At 56.9% G+C, this 17722-nt stretch overlaps 6 protein-coding genes across 6 annotated transcripts; 4 read left to right on the forward strand and 2 right to left on the reverse strand.

Moving 5' to 3' along the window:
* Positions 1-236: 236 nt before the first annotated feature.
* Positions 237-3329, forward strand: PHYSODRAFT_295598 (phosphatidylinositol-4-phosphate 5 kinase-like protein; the record flags this gene model as incomplete). Its single annotated transcript, XM_009520024.1, has 1 exon — positions 237-3329. One exon carries the CDS (start codon positions 237-239, stop codon positions 3327-3329), a length of 3093 nt encoding a protein of 1030 aa, XP_009518319.1.
* Positions 3330-4170: 841 nt separating this feature from the next.
* Positions 4171-5446, forward strand: PHYSODRAFT_358973 (hypothetical protein). The gene is made up of 2 exons (XM_009520025.1): positions 4171-4292; positions 4387-5446. The coding sequence occupies exons 1-2, from the start codon at positions 4226-4228 to the stop codon at positions 5328-5330; spliced, it is 1011 nt and encodes a 336-aa protein (XP_009518320.1). The 5' UTR covers positions 4171-4225; the 3' UTR covers positions 5331-5446.
* A 178-nt stretch (positions 5447-5624) lies between these two features.
* PHYSODRAFT_251189 (hypothetical protein) lies at positions 5625-6026 on the forward strand (the record flags this gene model as incomplete). Its single annotated transcript, XM_009520026.1, has 1 exon — positions 5625-6026. The coding sequence occupies one exon, from the start codon at positions 5625-5627 to the stop codon at positions 6024-6026; it is 402 nt and encodes a 133-aa protein (XP_009518321.1).
* Positions 6027-6530: 504 nt separating this feature from the next.
* On the reverse strand, positions 6531-8762 carry PHYSODRAFT_481595 (hypothetical protein; the record flags this gene model as incomplete). Its single annotated transcript, XM_009520027.1, has 1 exon — positions 6531-8762. The coding sequence occupies one exon, from the start codon at positions 8760-8762 to the stop codon at positions 6531-6533; it is 2232 nt and encodes a 743-aa protein (XP_009518322.1).
* Positions 8763-9580: 818 nt separating this feature from the next.
* On the reverse strand, positions 9581-11926 carry PHYSODRAFT_384902 (hypothetical protein; the record flags this gene model as incomplete). Its single annotated transcript, XM_009520028.1, has 1 exon — positions 9581-11926. A coding segment is annotated over one exon (2346 nt), but the record flags the coding sequence as incomplete, so codon positions are not given.
* A 3004-nt stretch (positions 11927-14930) lies between these two features.
* Positions 14931-16304, forward strand: PHYSODRAFT_485335 (hypothetical protein; the record flags this gene model as incomplete). Its single annotated transcript, XM_009520029.1, has 1 exon — positions 14931-16304. One exon carries the CDS (start codon positions 14931-14933, stop codon positions 16302-16304), a length of 1374 nt encoding a protein of 457 aa, XP_009518324.1.
* Positions 16305-17722: the final 1418 nt, after the last annotated feature.

The raw sequence follows: 17722 nt of genomic DNA on the forward strand, positions 1-17722 counted from the left end.
CGCAGTGGTGCTGACGTTGCAGTGGCTGCTCTTCTTTTAATGCAGGGTACCTCACATCGATAGAACCCCCCGTTGTCGTCTCGTCCCATTGCGTCTTGTGATAGTCCCCCGTTGTGCGCGCAACCAACCTCCACACCATACTTCTGTCCGGAGCTGCTGCTGGAGTCTTAACAGTACTCGTTCGTGCTCTCAGCTCGCAAAGTTTCTAACTCCGCGACCCCACCGCCAGCTTGAGGATGTCGGAGGGTGAGCTGTCAGGCTCGGAGGGGGCGGCGTGCCCCGTAGGCAGCATGATGCTCCCTATCTTGACGTCGGTGGCTTCGTTGCTCGGGTGCTTTTACGTTGTCGGCACCTACTGGAGAGTGCTGGCGCTGCGACAACACCCGGCGGGCATCATGTTCGGCATGAGTCTCTACGGAGCCATCTACCAGTTCTTATTCTTGTTGGACCAGGCGTCGACCTCAGTGAAGTGCTCGGATATGGGCATCCTTGTGGACTTCTTTCTCACGGGCCAGGAGACGTACATGCTGATCTTCGCCATCGACTTGCTGCTGGCACTCAAGAATCCCTTCTCGGCCTCTAAGGGGCAAATGACAAAGTACCACATTTGCGGTGGACTCTGGAGCATCGTGTGCGCTGTAATATCGCACTTTGACACTCGCTACGCGCTCTTCGGCTTCTGCTGGTTGAGTTCGAGCGGCGACATTCTCAGTCGGCCGCGCAGTGAAGTGGATAACGACGACGAAGCGTCCAACGGAACTCTCACAGCGGGGGTCTTTTTCGCTTTGTACATTGTGGTGGTGTACTGCACGTCGCTGATTGCTATCGTGCGGACCTGGAACACGTTCATGAAGGGGCTTCCCGACACGTTCCGAACTCGACAGCGCATTCAGCGCCACCTCAAATACTACGTCGGCTGCTACTTCGGCTATTGGACGTTGGTGCTGGCGTGTTACGCGCTCTTCAGCTTGCTACCACACTCGAATACCAGTGAGGACGGCAAGAAAAACCTTCGCTGCCACGTCTGGCACATCTTGACGTGCTTGTTGCTAGCCAAAGGAATGGTGCACGCGCTGATCTGGACGCGGACGTCGAATATTCTAAAGATCATCGAGCAGCTCCGCGAGCACGGAGCGATTGATCTCCCTGCTCACGAGGACAGCATTAACTGGGCGCTTCGACTCGAGATTTTGACTAACACCACCAAGGGCATATGCCAGAGCGTCGATAGAGCCGAGCGACAAGCACGAGCGTCTGCTGAAGCTTCCAGTAGATCGATATCGGCGTCCGGGGCGTCCGGATCATCGCTGGAAGAGGGCATTGCCATCGAAAACTCAGCGGCCCAAGACGACTATTGCGACCGAAAGGAGAGCTACACACAGATTGAAGAACTGATACTTGAGAACCGCAACGACCAGCGGCCACGCAGCGAAGGGGTTGTCTTCAAGGACTTTGCCCCGCATGTGTTCCGCCGACTTCGCGAAGTGGCCAAGGTCTCGAGCACTAGCTACCGCTACTCGTTGCAGCAGACGACGAAGGAGCGCGTGAGCGAAGGCAAGAGTGGGGCGTTCTTCTACTTCACAGAAGACCGCAAGTACGTCGTGAAGACGCTCACCAACGAAGAGCTCCGATTTCTTCTGAGCATCCTGCCCAAGTACTACAAGTTCATGAAGAACCACCCAGACACGTTCATGACGCGCTTTTTCGGTTGCCACGGCCTCACCATGTACGGCAAGACCGTGTTTTTCGTCGTCATGCAGAGCGTCTTCGCCACGTCGCTCCAGATCCACGAGCGTTTTGACTTGAAAGGGTCGTGGGTCGGTCGGCTTGAAGGCCGCAAGCCTACAGGTACGATTGCGACCTGCAAGTATTGCAGTGCCGAGTACATTGTTGGGGGCATCCACGACCAGCGCTGCGATGTACGTCGCGGCGAAGGAAATCTACGACACCAGTACGACCAAGTGGGCAAGGACCTCAACTGGAACCGTCACATGGCGCTGCCGTACTCGACGGCGCGCGCGGTTGCCATCCAGCTGACGATTGACTCGGACTTTCTGTGCAGTATCAACTGCATCGACTACAGTCTCCTGGTGGGGATTCACCACCGCAGCTTCAACGTCTCGCACTACTCTTCGGCCGACAGCTTCGAAGCACCAGCCTTCGTTCACCACGACAGTTGTTGCAGCGTCAGCAGCCAGTTCCGCAGCACGAACCGTAGCGGACGAAGCAGTAGCAACGGAAGCAGCAGCGACTCGTACAGCTTCAGTACTAACTCAAGCTTCGTCCGCAACCGCAGTAGCAGTGGCGGCAACCAGCCCAGCCGTAGTGGTGCCTGCTATTGCTCAAACACCAGCCGAAAACCTGTTCACCCTTTCACGCGCGGTGGCATGAGCGTCGACGAGGTGCACGGCCCAGGTCTGTACTACCTCGGACTCATCGACATCCTACAGCAATGGAACTTCCGCAAGCGTGTCGAGCACTTCGTCCGTGTTTATCTGTTGTTTCAAGACCGACACGGCGTCTCGGTAGTAAACCCGCGTCAGTACGCCGAGCGGTTCCAGCAGCGCGTCATCAAGGAGCTCATCTACGACGCTGCAGCTATGCCAACGCGCGACCACGTCGAAGATATCTCCCTCACCCAATTGAGACTTCAGAACCAGCGCAACGCCCAACTGCTGGAGTCCAGTCGAACGCTGAGCACCATGCTCGCTTCCGTTGACGGGGGTTCGACCTTCGCCAGTCCTCCCCCTTCCATACCGGTTGAGCACTTCTCCAACATTGCCTTGTCGCCGAACGTAGGAATTCCGACACGCTCTCCGTGCACGCCGCCGATCGCCAGCATAGTCCCGTCGAAGGATGGGAAGGCCGTCCGCTCTGCCTCTGCGGCTTCAATGCCCCGGCATCGAGCGTCGTGCTCCTGGGACAGCAGCAGCCACAGCTCCGGCGTTGGAAGGCTATCAGGCGGCTTCGTCATGGAGATCCCGTGCTCAACTCTGCCGGTGGTCTACCCCACGGCACTCGACGCACCGCACCTCCGTCGGTCTCTAGCGCCGCTGACACCGTCCCCGCGCACGTCGTCAGTGTTTCGGAGAGACTCGGAGTACTCCAAGTCGAGCAACCAGCGGTCGAACTCGTCTGCTCACGCGAGTAGCAGCTCCGAGGCGGCCAGCAGGCAATGCAGCAGCGGGGGAAGTAGCAATAGCAGCACTGCCAACGTAGTGCACCTTGAGGAGGGCGTGCTGAGAGACCCGTCCAGCCCCCACGACTACCGCATCGTGTGTACACCAACCTTTCCCGACAAGAGCGCAAACGCCACCATGTCAGCCTAGAAGTCAATTATGAATACCCAATGTACGTTTGTGTAGTCTGTATCGAGCGTTGTAGTGCTTGTCGTGCTTGAAGGGTGTCTAGCCCTCCCCTCCTGGTAGAGCAGACTCCCTCCCCGCTGGGCTTAGCGTCGCCGCCGGCGGCTGCGAAGGCAAGAGCATGACGCATTCCCGTCAGCGGCTCCAAGTGACCGCGGGCTCGTATACAAGGCCTCGTCACTCCACCTCGTTCTCTTCCAGGCGTTGACAGGCGTTGTGGGGAGAAGTGCACCACCATACGCCGGGCATGCCCCGGAACGCAAGGTACCAAGTTGAAGTGCGTCTGATTAGGAAAGTCAAGGTTGCGCGAATGTGGCGCAAATGTGGTCACGTCAATTTGGCCCGACGGGTGCCGGTTTGTATCTTCAACATGCTCGCGCGATGAATGCTCATGCGCTCGCTGCAGCACGGCAGCCTTTTCCGCCGTGCATTGCGCATTTGGTGCTTGGAGGATGACGCAGCGACGCGGCGGGGGAAGCGGCCAAATCGGCGTGTGGCAAAAGTTGCAAATCATCAACTTAATCATCAACTTGATCCCTATCTGTACCACCGCAATACTCCCTCAGTCTGTGTTCATTTGAATCTGGTCGATATGGCAGGTTAATTACATATTGCAGGGATTTTACTCATTTAAGATCAAACCCTAAAATCGGATACGACGGGTGTATGCGTTTACACGACTTCCACAAACTGAACCAAATCGCCGCGGGTCACTCCGCCTTCAAGAACAGAATCTTACACCAAAGAAGTGCAACAGCCAAACCCCCAGACCGACCGATCCTCACTTCCGCATTTGCCTCGTCGAGCGCAGACCAACACTCTCCACTCCACTCCACTCCACTCTCCACGCCTCCCCAGCCATGGCCGCCCTGAAGATCGTCGTCTCCGGCGCCGCCGGCCAGATCGCCTACTCGCTGCTGCCTCTCAGTGCGTCCCTTCACCTTTACCCCCCGTGCTGCCGCTCCACTGTGGTCTTAACTAACACCCTCTGCCTATTGCTGCTTGTTGCCGCCGCCGCCAGTCTGCATCGGCCACGTGTTCGGCCCGACGCAGCGCGTGGAGCTGCGGCTGCTGGACATCCCGCCCGCCCAGGAGGCGCTGGAGGGCGTCAAGATGGAGCTGCAGGACTGCGCCTTCAACCTCGTGGACGCCATCGTGCCCACGTCCAACCTGGAGACGGCCTTCAAGGACGCGGACGTGGCCATCCTCGTGGGCGGCTTCCCGCGCAAGCAGGGCATGCAGCGCAAGGACCTGATCGAGAAGAACGTGACGATCTTCAAGGCCCAGGGCGCCGCCATCGACAAGTACGCGTCGCGCGACGTCAAGGTGCTCGTGGTGGCCAACCCGGCCAACACCAACTGCCTCATCGCCATGGAGAACGCGCCCAGCATCCCGCGCAAGAACTTCTCGGCGCTCACGCGCCTGGACCACGAGCGCCTGCGCTCGTTCCTCGTGGAGAAGGTCAACGAGACCCGGAGCGCCAAGGTCACGTCCAAGGACGTCAGCAAGGTCGTGATCTGGGGCAACCACTCGAGCACGCAGGTGCCCGACGTCACGTACGCCGAGGTCCAGGGCCAGCCGCTCGACAAGGTCGTCTCGGACAAGGACTGGGTCGAGAGCAAGCTCGTCAAGGACGTGCAGGAGCGCGGCGCGGCAATCATCAAGGCGCGCAAGCTCTCGAGCGCCATGTCGGCCGCCGCGGCCATCGGCGCGCATCTGCGCGACTGGTTCAACGGCTCCAAGGACGGCGAGTACGTGTCCATGGCCATCTGCTCGGACGGCAACAAGTACGGCGTGCCCGAGGGGCTCATCTACTCGTTCCCGGTCAAGTGCACGGGCAACGGCGCCTACGAGGTGGTCAACGGCCTGCCCACCTCGTCCCGCATCGACGCCATGATGAAGGCCACGGCGACGGAGCTCACGGAGGAGAAGGCCGACGCCGTCGAGATCCTCGCGCGCCAATGAAGCGAGGCGGGCAGCAAACTCTAGCGCGACCTGCTTGCTGTGTCTGGACGTGTTTGTGCTGCTTGGGTCGCGCCCATCGCCTGCTTGAAATCAATCAATTTATCTTGTTCTACGTTAGCGGTGCAGCTGTGATTTGCAGCTGCGAGTCTTGAAGATGGAGGTCACCTCCAAGGTGGAGGTGCCTATTCTGGGTCTTGCCGTGCCACTTGCTAACCGTTTTGTGCTTGACGGTTGTTGCTGATGGTGCAGCTTGTGCAAGCGCATTGAAAAATCTGGCTGCTTGGTGAAAGGACAATGGCAACGGTGCTGCAGCGTATCAAGGACAAGCGGTTGAGCTCCGCTCAGGAGTGCGAGAGCCGCGTGGTCTTCGAGCTGGCAACGGAAGGATCCGAAGTCATGACCGTCAAGCAGCTCAAGTTGTGTCTGCGAGCCCTGGGCTTCAACGCTGCAAAGGGTGAAGCTCAAGCGCTCGTGTACGAGTTCGACTACACGGACACGAACACCATCGACCTCGCGGACTTCCAAAAGATCTTCTTGTCCAAGGTGGGTGGATGGGTGGAGCTCTCCGATTGCACGTATGTATGTGACAGGATAATAGATCAGCTCAACGCATGCGGCGTGCAGGTGCTGGAGAGCAGCGAGCGGGAGCAGTTCGACCAGGCGTTCGGGTACACGTGTTCATGCTCATGCTCATGATTACACTTGCAACTCGTTTGTTGCGCGAAAGTCCATTGACATGTTGATCACTGCGGCCGCTCTTTGTCTGGTTTTGCTCTTGTAGGGTCATCTCGTCGGATAATGGTGACAAGGTTTCCATCCACGAGCTCTCGTCCGCCTTGCACGCAACCAAGTCGATTGTGTCTACGGCTGCAGACAACGACGGCGAGCTTACTTGCGATAGAGCATTTGATGCTGCTGCGTTTCGGCATCAACTCGGTTTGCAGTACTACGACGAAGAAGGCTTCGAAGCCGTACAAGAGTTTCTTGACAGCAGTGCAGACCTGCGTGTTTCCAAGGCAGCACTGGCCGCTTTTCTCCGGGTGTAGCGGTTTGCAAACCAATAGACGCTGCATCATCAAGACGATCTGTGCTTCCCTGTTGAGATGTGAGCCCATGGGTGCGGTTGGCATCAAACTCTACATGCACATGGACTCCTCAATCAACGTAAAACGTTGTACATATTGCTGCTCCATTGACCTACTAGGATACGACTGCATGTAGATCACGGTGCTGCTGTAGAAGCTGGCGACCCTTAAGCTGGATTAACCTGGACGCCGTGTCCGCAAGCCTCGTCAAGGTGGTGTACTGCGAATGTGTGAGCTCAGACCGAGCGCTTGGGTCGACGCAGCACAGCGTTCCAATCGCCATTTCACCCTCGGTGGTCTCGTTCTCATCGGTTATCGCCACATTCAGCGGGAAGCCCATGTAGCAACGCGTCGACAGCGCCTTAATGGCTCCAAGCTCGTGGAAACGCACGTCCGCCTCTGGATGCGAGATGATGAAAGGCTTGGGAGTCATGATGGTGTGCTGGCAGACAGTGTGCTCTCGTGGCATGGTGGCGTGGCAGAAGGCCGGGTTCGAGGACGACAAGATGTGGAGATGTTCCGAGCCCATGATGGACACGAACGCGTTGGCGCAGCCCGAAGCGCGCACAGCAAGTTGGCACAACAAGTCGAGGTCCTGGACGTTGCAGACGTCATCGTACGACACGTCTGGAGCTGGGTCTAGCGGTGCCAGTTGAGTGCCGAGCAGCAGCAACCCCTTCTTGGTGATCAGTCGAAGGCGTGCATCTTCATGGCTCGGGTACAATGTGGGCGGAACCATGGCCACTGGATCGTCCGGAAGATCGATGGCATACCCTCGTCGCTCTGAGTTAGCGAAGACGCACGACTCCAGCTCTGGGTATTGGTCTGCATCGCCCAAGTACTTGCCGAGCTCCACCACGGCGACGTTATTGCTTATGTCTTCGTCGCTGAGTTCTTCCTCGTAGTCGCTGTCGTCGTCGTACACTTCGTCGCTCTCGCTACCCGTGGATTCACTTTGGAGTAATGTCCGGACTAGCGAGACAATTGCAGCACGATCAGAGCCACCGGCCGGAGCGTTGGCCAACGACGCAGCCAAGAAGTCTGTCAACAGCGAGGCTGTGGCGTTTTCCGGTTCGTCGGCGACAACCTTCACGGGCCCGCGTGTGTCTTCCTGCCCAGGAGCAAACGCTTCTGAATAATCGCAAGCTTTCACTGCGGCGTGGCATCGAGTGCAAACTACGATGGCGACTACACGTCCGACGGTGCTCTCCATGTACTCGGCGTTCCAGCAGTCGATGCACACGAGATATCCACACAGATAGCACCGTCTAGTGTCCATCTTCATCGATCGGAAGCTCCTCTTGGCGATGGCTGAGGCGGCCATTGAAAGCGACATATTGACGGGGGCCAAGCTGTGAGTGCAGCATGGGCAGCGCGTGTTGGCTACTTGCACATTTTCCAAGTCGGCGGGCACTTGTAGCCCAAACCGACGTCGTCGGATGAGATCGGGAAGCTTTGTCATGCCGTGAGCTAGCGACAGCAGTCGTCGAAGCTGAGCCTTGCCGTCTGCGGCCTCATAAAGAGCTGCAGCGCTCGAGGTGGAAGACACCTCGCTCAATCCCGAGCTCCGACTATCGCTGCTCGCCATGGAGAGCTCGACGTTGTTCGAGCTCGAGGACGACGTCACGCTTAATGCAGAGCTTCGTCGGCTGTTGCCAAGGTACAAACTCCTGTCGCTACCGTTGACAGAGCCCTCGACGATGAGAAGCTCCTCGAACCACGCGTTGTACACGACTCGCAGGCCCTTACTCTCTGGTAGCCGATTGACCAAGCACGCGGCGTTGAGTCCATACAGCTGATCCACTCGAGCGTTGACCGCAACAACGCGGCCATGAGTAGGCTCGTAAGGTGGCAAGGCGCACTGCGTTACGGTGAACCCGTCTCGTTCAATACTCCGCTGGAAGAGGTCGGTGAAGCACCACTGCTCGTTGCGCCCGAAGGCTGTCGTGCGCTTGAAACTGCTGGTCTTGACGCTGAGCTGCTCGCTCGTGTCAGCGTTCGAGTCGTCGTCTTGGTTCTGATGCTCCTCCAGCGATGGCACCTCGCGATCGAGGGAGCCGAAAATGAAGTTCTTGGCGTAAAGCCCCTCCATGGTGTTGGAATGTTCCATCTCGGAGTTAGATCGGAGAACACTCGCCACTTCCTCGAGGCTTGCATCGAGGCACCCTGCACACATGACCTCGAGGCCCGGTAGTTTGTTCTCTTTGATCTCTGCAGACGACGGGCGCTTGAACACAACAAAGTTGTCTTTCCCTTCCACGCGCTGCCACGGTCCGCTACTCTCTGGTCCAGCGGCGAGCGACTCAAAATCCACACTGTTGTGCGCTGCTCGAGCTCGATCGAGCATCTCTGTGTCGGAAGGAGGCTTGTACTTGTACACGTTGACGTCGGAAATCGATTCACAGTCGACATCGCCGCTGGATAGGAGGCGGCTGGGTCGAACGTGTTCCTGCTGAAGTCGGAGGGAGTATTGGGAACCGCTCCATCCACGCTGGCGTCGCTTGTTCGCGTCGTCAAACATACTGCGGATCTTGGCGAAACTCATGGGCGAGGCAAAGTCGATACAGCCGCAGTGGGTGATGAGAACGGAGTGCGTCGACGGAGATGTTAGTCGTTCGTTGCAGTTTTGGCTCTGAAGGCTGAAAGGGGGGGGGGGAGAGTGCCCTCGCGCATGGGGGCTAGTGCCCAGTATTGTCGGGGAAGTTTCATTAGGAGCTATACAGGGCTGTTCCGCCGGTCTCTGTCTCCGTTCGTTCACCGGCCTTGAAGCTGTTGATGTTGCTTTCAGTGGTTAGTTTAGACCGTCTGCTCGTCGACCCCAACTGGGGTGAGGCGAGCTCGGCAGCCATGATTCCGTCCGGAGATCGAGGATGAGAGTCCACACAACTTGGTGCACGGGGCTCAACACTCCAGTGGAACTAAAGTTCGAAGTTGACCACGACAGCGACAGCCATCGGCCACAAACCAAAGCAACAACATCTTTTTGATCTTTATCGCGAACAAGCCACTCCGCTTTGACATCTCAATTCCAGGGGTACGACGCGCCGATGGTTTCTGGCCCTGAACTCAGAGATGAATGTCTAGTAAAATGCAACGGATAGTATTGCTACATGGTGCGAGCAGAGTTCAGTCCGAGGTTCCGGTTCATGGCTGTTGTTGCAACTGCAATTGCCGACTCTTTTGCAGCAAAAAGTGTTTGGCGGTGCTGGCGAGGCGCTTCATGGTCCCGTACTGCGTGCGCGTGATCTCCGCGCGCGGCTTGGAGTCGATGCAGCAGAGCATTCCCACGGTCAGGTCCTCACCGCTGTTAGCAAGCGGCACTTTGAGTGGGAAGCCGACGTAGAACCGAATGGGGACGTGCGAGGTGGCTCCGAGCTTGTGGAAGCGGATGTCGGCCTCGTGGTGCGCCGCCATGAACGGATGCGGAGACATGAGCGCGTGCTGGCACGTCGTCTGCTCCCGAGGCACGGCGGCGCCGCAGAAGTCTGGGTGCGTTCCAGCCAGAACGTGCTCGTGCTTTGAGCACATGACCGTCACGAAGGAATAGGCGCAGCCCAGCGCCTTGACGGCGAGGTGGCACAGTAGCTGCAGGTCGTGGGTGTCCGGCTTCGGTACGGAGACGTCCGTCGTCGCTGGGGGTTTCTCGGGTGCGAGCAGGTCGGCGAGTTGAAGCAGCCCGGAGGATTTCCCAGCCGCGAGGCGATCCGCCTCATTGCTGGGTATCGGAGAGCGGGGAACGTCGACTGTCGGGTCATCGGGAAGGTCCAGAGGATAGTTACGTTGGTCTCCGTTCCCGAGCTTGCAGGCGTCCAAGGCCGGTAATTTATTCTCGTCGCCTAGAAGCTCGCCTAGTACCTTAAACCGGGTGGCCAAGCGTTCAGCTTCCTCGTTGTTGTCGTCCTCTTCGTCGTCGTCTCCATCGTATTCCTCCGAGTCAAAGTCCGAGTCCGACGAGTCTTCCGAATCTTCTTGGCTTTGTCGGAGCAGCGTCCGAATCACAGCCATGGCGGCCGCATGCTCGGGGCTTCCTGCTGTCGCGTTGAGTAGCGAAGCCGATAAGAAATCGATCAGCAGCGATATCGTGGGCTTATTATCGTTCGAGTCTTCGACCACACGAGGTGGACCGCGGTGTTTAGCTCGTTGCTCTGCTGTGCCGGCAAACACTTCCGAGTATTCGCACGCTTGGACGTTAGCGCGACATCGGGTACAAACAACAATGGCAGCGACTCGACCTGTCATACTTTCCATGTGCTCGGCGCTCCAGCAGTCAACACACACTAGATACCCGCAGAGGAAGCACCGTCTTGTGTCCTGCTTGAGAGATCCCAAACTCCGATTCGCAATAGCTGACGCAGCCATTGAGAGCGACAACTTGACGGGAGCAAGGCTGTGCGTGCAACATGGACAGCGTGTGTTCTGGACGTGAACAGCGCTAAGATCCGCGGGTACTTGCACGCCAAAGCGCCGACGTCGAACGAGGTCGGGGAGTTTTGTGACGCCGTGAGCTAGCGCTAGCAGGCGACGCATTTGGGCCTTGTGCTTGGTACTGTCGCCGAAGTCGAATGAATCGGAACGTGTGCTGGAGTTGGAGGCATCGGAGCTCGTGCTTGCTGTGCTCTCATCGCTCTTGCGTCTGGAAAACTTCCTGTGGCTGGTGGGGGCAGGAATGTTCTTCTGGTCAAACCACGCGTGGAACACCACGCGGAGTCCCTTGCTGTCGGGCAGTTTATCTACTAGATAGGACGCGTTCAACCCGTGCAGTTGATCCACCTTCGCGTTGGCCACTACGATGCGACCGGGTGTCGTCTCCGTCGCAGGCAGCGCACGCTTGGAGATCATAAACCCGTCGCGGTCCTTCTTGCGCTGGAAGTAGTCGAAGTAGCACCACTGCTCGTTGCGCGCCAGCATGGCCGTGCGCGAGAAGCTCTTGGTCTTCACCGCGAGCTGCTCGTCGCTGTCGATATCGTCATCGTCATCGTCATCGTTCTGGTTCTCGCTTTCGGAGCATTGAACGTCACGCTCGAAGGAGCCGAAGATGAAGCCTTTGTTGTACAATCCGTTCATGGCGGCGTTGTGCTCAGCTTCCGAGCTGGACCGAAGAATGCTGGCGACCTCCTCCACGCTAGCTTCAAGTTCGCCGGCGCACATGACTTCCACCCCGTTCTCAGTGCACTTGCTGCTCGTAGCGGACTTGCCCCGGAAAACCACAAACTGGTCAGCGCTTTCCACTCGTTGCCACGGTCCGCCCCATTCGGGTCCCGACGCCAGAGACCCGAAGTTGACCTTCATGTGGGCTTCTCGCGCTCGCTCCAGCATCTCGGCATCAGATAGAGGCCTGACTGTATCTGGCTTGGAATTGTTGCTGTCGCTGGAGAGCGTCGAATCGGTACTTTGCTTGCGGGACAGCGTCGAATCCGTGCTCTGCTTGCGGGATTGCGACTGGGATTGCTGCGACCCTTTTCGATCTCGCTGGTACTCGTCCAGTTTGCTGCGAATCTTGGTGAGCCCCATTGGATGAAGACTTGGAGGTGGATGTCAGTCGTTGGCTGTGCTTTAGTTAATGCGGATTGCTGACTATCTTCCAAGATGATGGAAGCGACATTGAAGCAGGGATGCGCGACGGTGGGGGCTGCGAAGTTTCTTCAACGGCATAGCGGCTAAGGAGCTGTTAGACGGAGATCCAAGGTGTGGATCCAAGGTGGGGATATACCCGAAGGTGTTGCTTTCTTTGCCATTTTTGGAAGAGTGCATTTGCTGCCGTTAACTGGCCCAAAACGGTTGAAGCCACCGAGTTGACCTTGCACATCGCAGGCCACCCAAAGGTGTTTATCTAGCGCGTGGCCACTCAACTTTGTCATCTGCGGACATGGCGGCATGCCGACAACCGAGCCACGCAGTACCATATGCACAGATCCGAGGTCAATTGGAAATTGGCAATTTCTCAACGGCAGCACTCTTGAGTTGAACATTAGTAAGGGGGTACACCTTGTTCCGATCGATCTCAAAACTACCTATGGCAAGTGCTGGTATTATAGCAAGCGTCAATTGCCGTATCTTCGGGCTGGTGTCCCGTGCACGGGGTCAGCAATGACAATGGGCAACTTCATGTGTGCAGGGATTGCCAGTAATTTGTTTTGAACTGCTATTCCACTGATGCCACTATTAAAATGATGCTCTAAATACTACAGTAGCTATTATTTTGGGACGAGGAGCCAACTAATACTGCTGCAGTAATTAGTAACTCAGATCGGCCACATTTACTAATGCTGACTACTGCCTCCCACTAGAAGAAATTTAGAGGCGTGTGGCAATCTTTCCGCTTCCAGGGATGTTTGGCCGCATGCCCACTCTCGTCGATTTAGTGCAGAGGGAAATATTTTGACGTCCAGGCCACTGTCGTACACAAAATTGTAACACGAGCAAAACATTTGGCGGCCAGACCGGCTTTGCTCGTGTCGGTCCCGCCTACAGCTAGCCTCGATCCACTGAATGGCTCAAGAACGCTATCTATCTGGTTAAGGGCATGTTGGCGGCGCGTACTCATTATCGCCTCGAATGAATGATCCCCGTCTTATACGTTTTGTACGGGGAGCGGTAAATGCAAAATATGAATCGTTTAAACGGATCTAAAGTGACTTCAGGTGTTGGTTTTTACTTAGAGCTGGAGCATCCCGATATACAAGCTGTACGAGTACACGATCCAATCGTCGGCTCTAGTAACGGGGACCAACAAGCTTGAGCTGTGGATTGCCACTGGCAATTTGGCAGCGGTTCGACCGACCCCACGATCCCCGCGTCAGCTCTGACAACAAGATTGAACTGATGCTCGTAAAAGGAAAATTTATGCACGAAGAATCCGACTGTGTGAAGCGTTCAGTGACAGAGATATAGGCTTTTTGAAGGTCGACCATTGAAATTACTATGAAGTAATTTATAATAATGTATTAATACTAATATAGTAGTCGAGATATCGGGCTCGATGATACTAGTACTTTAGTATCCTGTTATCTTCCACTAGTATATTACTATGGTATATTGTATTGTGAACGCTTTTCGCGAGCCGTCTTACCACCTTGGTGGGTCAACTTCCGCATGCGTCGGGTTATCTCCCATCTCTCTAATTCTCTCTCTGCTCTCGACCAGAGTCCGTCAATCGGCACGTACGCAAGTAGGGCCTCCGTCAGGTGCTTCCAGCTTTTTCGATCCTGCGCGCAAAGGCGAAGGAGGTAAAGATCGGGAGAACGACGAAGACTGTGCCCGGATGAAAGAGTCTGGAGGTCGGCGTCGAGGACCATCGGAAGCGTGAGCCGTTGTCTGCCGCTCCATTTGCTCGACTCGCTCGGCCTGTCTTTGACAGCCGAAGCCAGATCTTCCACATCCGGTGGAGCGCTGCGGTGGCTAGGTTTTTACGGCGCGATAGATCTTCGGTGTCGCCGAGGAGAGAGCCGTGTGGTATTGGAAAGTGGCAGTTTCCAACGCTGTTGACCCCGCCAGCCCGACAATCAAGTTCAATCAAGGGGCGATCAAGGCGAGGTCAAGCGAGAGACGGAGATGGCTGCTTCTGATTGGATGATGACATTATCCTCGGTAGAGTGACCGGCAGTGGCCGAAGCCTCGTCGGGTCCTAATAGAACCCCGAACGAGGCTTCATGGTACCCACTTTTAGGTACAGATGCATTTTGTTACGTACTTCGGCCGCACTTATTAGTGTAGCCGCGATCGTCATTTGATGTGTCCAGAATCGCCTTATTGCGATCGTTCACACTAGATATTTGTATAGGGACATAGGACTCATCATAGGATGGCCAGAACGAGGCCCCCAGGGCCTCAGAAAACTCAGTAATAAAAAGACAGTCTTCCCCCAAAGCCAACAAGGGTCAAGTCCGACTTCGGTAAGTGTAGCTAGCTTATTGTAGTGCCTGGGCACGCTCGGCTGCGTGTGGATGCCTGTCGGGGAGCTTATCGTGCATTGACCGAGAGTTTCCTTGGCAGCGCCAAGAGTTGGTGTGGCCGGAGAGGCAGGAACGGTATTAGAGTATCGTTCAGTATATATTTGTGGGAGTAGAGTGTCCCTGAGTGTATTAGTCTACCTACCGAGGTTTTACCTTGGTCCCCCTGTATAAGGCCTAACACGCCGGTACCCTTCCTTTCTGAGGGACTGCAGTGGGGTTGCGCGAAAGCGGTACATAGTATCCTAGCCTTAGCTCGTGGCTAGTGGTACAGGTTTTTGGGTTGACCGAAGATAACCTAAGGTGCACAGAGGCGCTTGCAACCGACCCGGTGTAAGGGATCGTTCCTGGTCTTCAGGTTTTGATCCAATAAGCGCTTACCTTTGCGGGTTAGCGTGTTGTTGGTGTCTCTAATACCTTTTGGTAGAAGAGAGTTTAAGTGGTATTACCACACCACAACTGGTGCCGCGACCCGGGATTGGTGTGACCTTCTGTGTGTCTTGGTTGTTGTAGGTCTTTACCCCCAACGAGCGAAGAGAAGAAGAAGAAGAAGAAGAAGAGAGAAGATGGCGAAGGGAGTCAAGTCAGCGGGACCAGCAACGCCGGCCAAGTCGAGTGGAACGCGCAACGAGACTTCGGTGTGCTCCGGAAGCTCATTCTCGACCCCAACGACGGATCGGATGGAGTCGATTGACGAGCGTTCGGTGAGCTACGAAACGGCGATTGATTCCTCGGACGCCAACGAAGATGACGAAGATGATGACTGGGATGTCCGGACTGCGATGTCCGAGACTTCGGAAGCTGAGGTTGTGTCGGCAGGTCGCAGTGGAGGATCAAGGTCGATTACCCGCGACCTCTCCGACACGTTCAAGGACATGCCGGGCCCCGAGCCCGCCTACGACGCGGATGGCGGCGCCACCGAGGACTTCAAACCCTCGGTGACGGTAGGAGGGGCAACCTCCAAGCCGGTTGGTACTCGTTCTCCCCTCAACGGGGATACTCCGGCGGCCAACAAGATCCTAGGCCGGTGCCTAGACCTGATGAAGACCAAGAGCGAATGGATGCAGTTGTTCTCCCCGAAGCAAGTCCGCCAGGCCATCTGGATGGACCTCGGAGGAGCGTTGGCTACGCCGATCAACTCAACGAGCACTCGGCACGTTGCGCAGAATACTGTGGACCTCCTGCGAGCTATGGGGTGCGAACCCCAGATCCTCCCCACGGAGGCTGCGCTCGCGAGTTGGACGCCGACCGCCGCGGCCACGGCGTTAACCAAGTGGAGGAAGAAGCTACGTAATGCATTTGGAGTGGCGGACGTCAGTTCGCGAGGCCCAACGATGCTTCGTTCGACCTCGGAGGCAGTAGACCCGTCGAAGGTCCCGCTACCAGCGACCCCTCGGAAGGGAGCCACTGATGACGGTGTCTTTGCAACCAAGGGCGAAGCCTCGCCGTACATGCAAGACTCGCACATGGTAACTCCACGATCCACGGGCCGTAGTGAACGTCTGGCTAGGGAGAACGAGGCTTCATTCGCCACGCCTGGCACGCGCGGAGCGACCGGTCGTCGGTCCGGCCGACGTTACGACCTCCAAGATGATTCGTCGGACAGCGACGACGACCACGGGCCCGGCTACTACGAAGGGGACCTACCGAGCGAATGGGCACGTCAGGTGTGCGAGCTAAGCGCGACCGACAACCAGAGCTCAACCCCAAAGCTCGAGATCGCCACGCATTTGCCTCTCGCCAACATCAAGCCGTTCTACGGAACGCGCGACAAGAGCGAGCACTCCATGCAGTGGCTCCGAACGTTCATCTATGAGATGAAGGGACGCATGCACCACCCAACGAGTGGTGTATGCCGTTCGAACTTAAGCTCAGGGATGGAGCCCTGCACTGGTGTCGCCAGCTCCCACGCAAGACGAAACGCTCGTGGAAGTTGCTGAGCGAGGCGTTCATCAAGTACTATTGCTCGAAGTTTTCCCAGTCTGCGAAGGCTCGGTACTACTCGGCCAAGCGAGAAGACAAGGAACACGTTTGTGACTACCTCAACCGGCTCAACGGCTACGCTCGCAACGCCGGTGTGCAATTTGAGAACGGTGGTCGTGACGCGAAGGACCACGTGGAACACTTCTTGGTCACGTGTGACGACCGAAATTTAGAAGACCGTCTGTGCCACGTCCGGGTCAAGAGCATCCATGACCTCGAAGACATGATCAACGACATCCTGCGTCACCGTGACCGCAAATCGAACCTAGAATCGTCGTTCCGCCGCTCTCGGAGTCAAGACGATGGACGTCGACGCGATGCGAGGTCGAACGAGGATTCTCGTGGTGGCTACCGCCGCGAACGACGCTACCACGACGAAGACCGTCGCGAACGACGTCGCCGTGACAACGACCGCCGCAACGACCGCAGTGAAGACGACCGTCGCCGTGACCGACGCGATGGATCGCCGTACCAGTCCCGAGTCACTTTGGTTGACGCGCTGGCCGATGTGATGGCAGAATGGAACGTCAGGGACTCGGTGGGTGCGCGTAACGAGGCTTCATACGCCCCCCGACGCGATGCTGGGGCGAACGAGGATTGCTTTGAGGACGGACGCCAGCACTCGGACGACCAACAATCGGACGAGGATTCGGATGACGATTACGACTCAAACGAGTCTACCGGACATGTCGCTGCCGCTAACGATGCTGAGCGCAGGGCCGCAGCCGAAGGAACGTTCGCTCGGTCTGATAACCGACGCTTCAGGAACGGAGGAGGCCCGTCCAACCGTGAACGAGATGGTCGACGCTAGTATGGGCCGTGTGCCGCGTGCGGAAGCCCGTCCCACTCGGTGCACTTCTGGAACCGGCGCTGCAAACTGTGCAAACAGGTGCACGACGCTGGGAAGTGTGAAGCACTCCACGAGCTCACCAAGCTCCTGAAGTCCAAGGTCGACAAGAAGGATCTGTCGCCAGAGCTGCAAAGCCTGATGTATGGAAGCCATTTAAACTAGGCAGCCCGCCAACTGAAACTGGGTTGGTCCCAATCGGGCTGCCACAGTTAGCTGAGCCTGCTGTTGATGCGGACAATCTGTTCGCGTTCACGGGCGAAAGCAAACGGCCTGACGACCTGAAGAACAATGAACGTGTGAAACCGACGAAAAATGGAGAGAACCGGGACGCAAGTCTCGTTGTGATTGGTATTGATGAAGATGATGATGATGAACGTGATGGACACCCGACCGAGGCTTTGATCACAAGTCTAGCCCAGATCAGGGGACCACCTCGGAACCTCGTTCGGGCGGTGAAATTACTGCCCGGTGAGAGACTGGGGTGGTGGTCGTCCCAACGATACGACAAGAGGAAGCGAATGAGGG

Source organism: Phytophthora sojae, assembly GCF_000149755.1.
Source record: "Phytophthora sojae unplaced genomic scaffold PHYSOscaffold_2, whole genome shotgun sequence".
Classification (NCBI taxonomy): Eukaryota; Oomycota; class Peronosporomycetes; order Peronosporales; family Peronosporaceae; genus Phytophthora; species Phytophthora sojae.

Coding starts and splice junctions, on each gene's coding strand:
- PHYSODRAFT_358973 (XM_009520025.1), top strand. CDS start 4,226: ATGGCCGCCCTGAAGATCGTCGTCTCCGGCGCCGCCGGCCAGATCGCC. Junction 4,293..4,386: donor CTACTCGCTGCTGCCTCTCA/GTGCGTCCCTTC, acceptor CGCCGCCGCCAG/TCTGCATCGGCCACGTGTTC.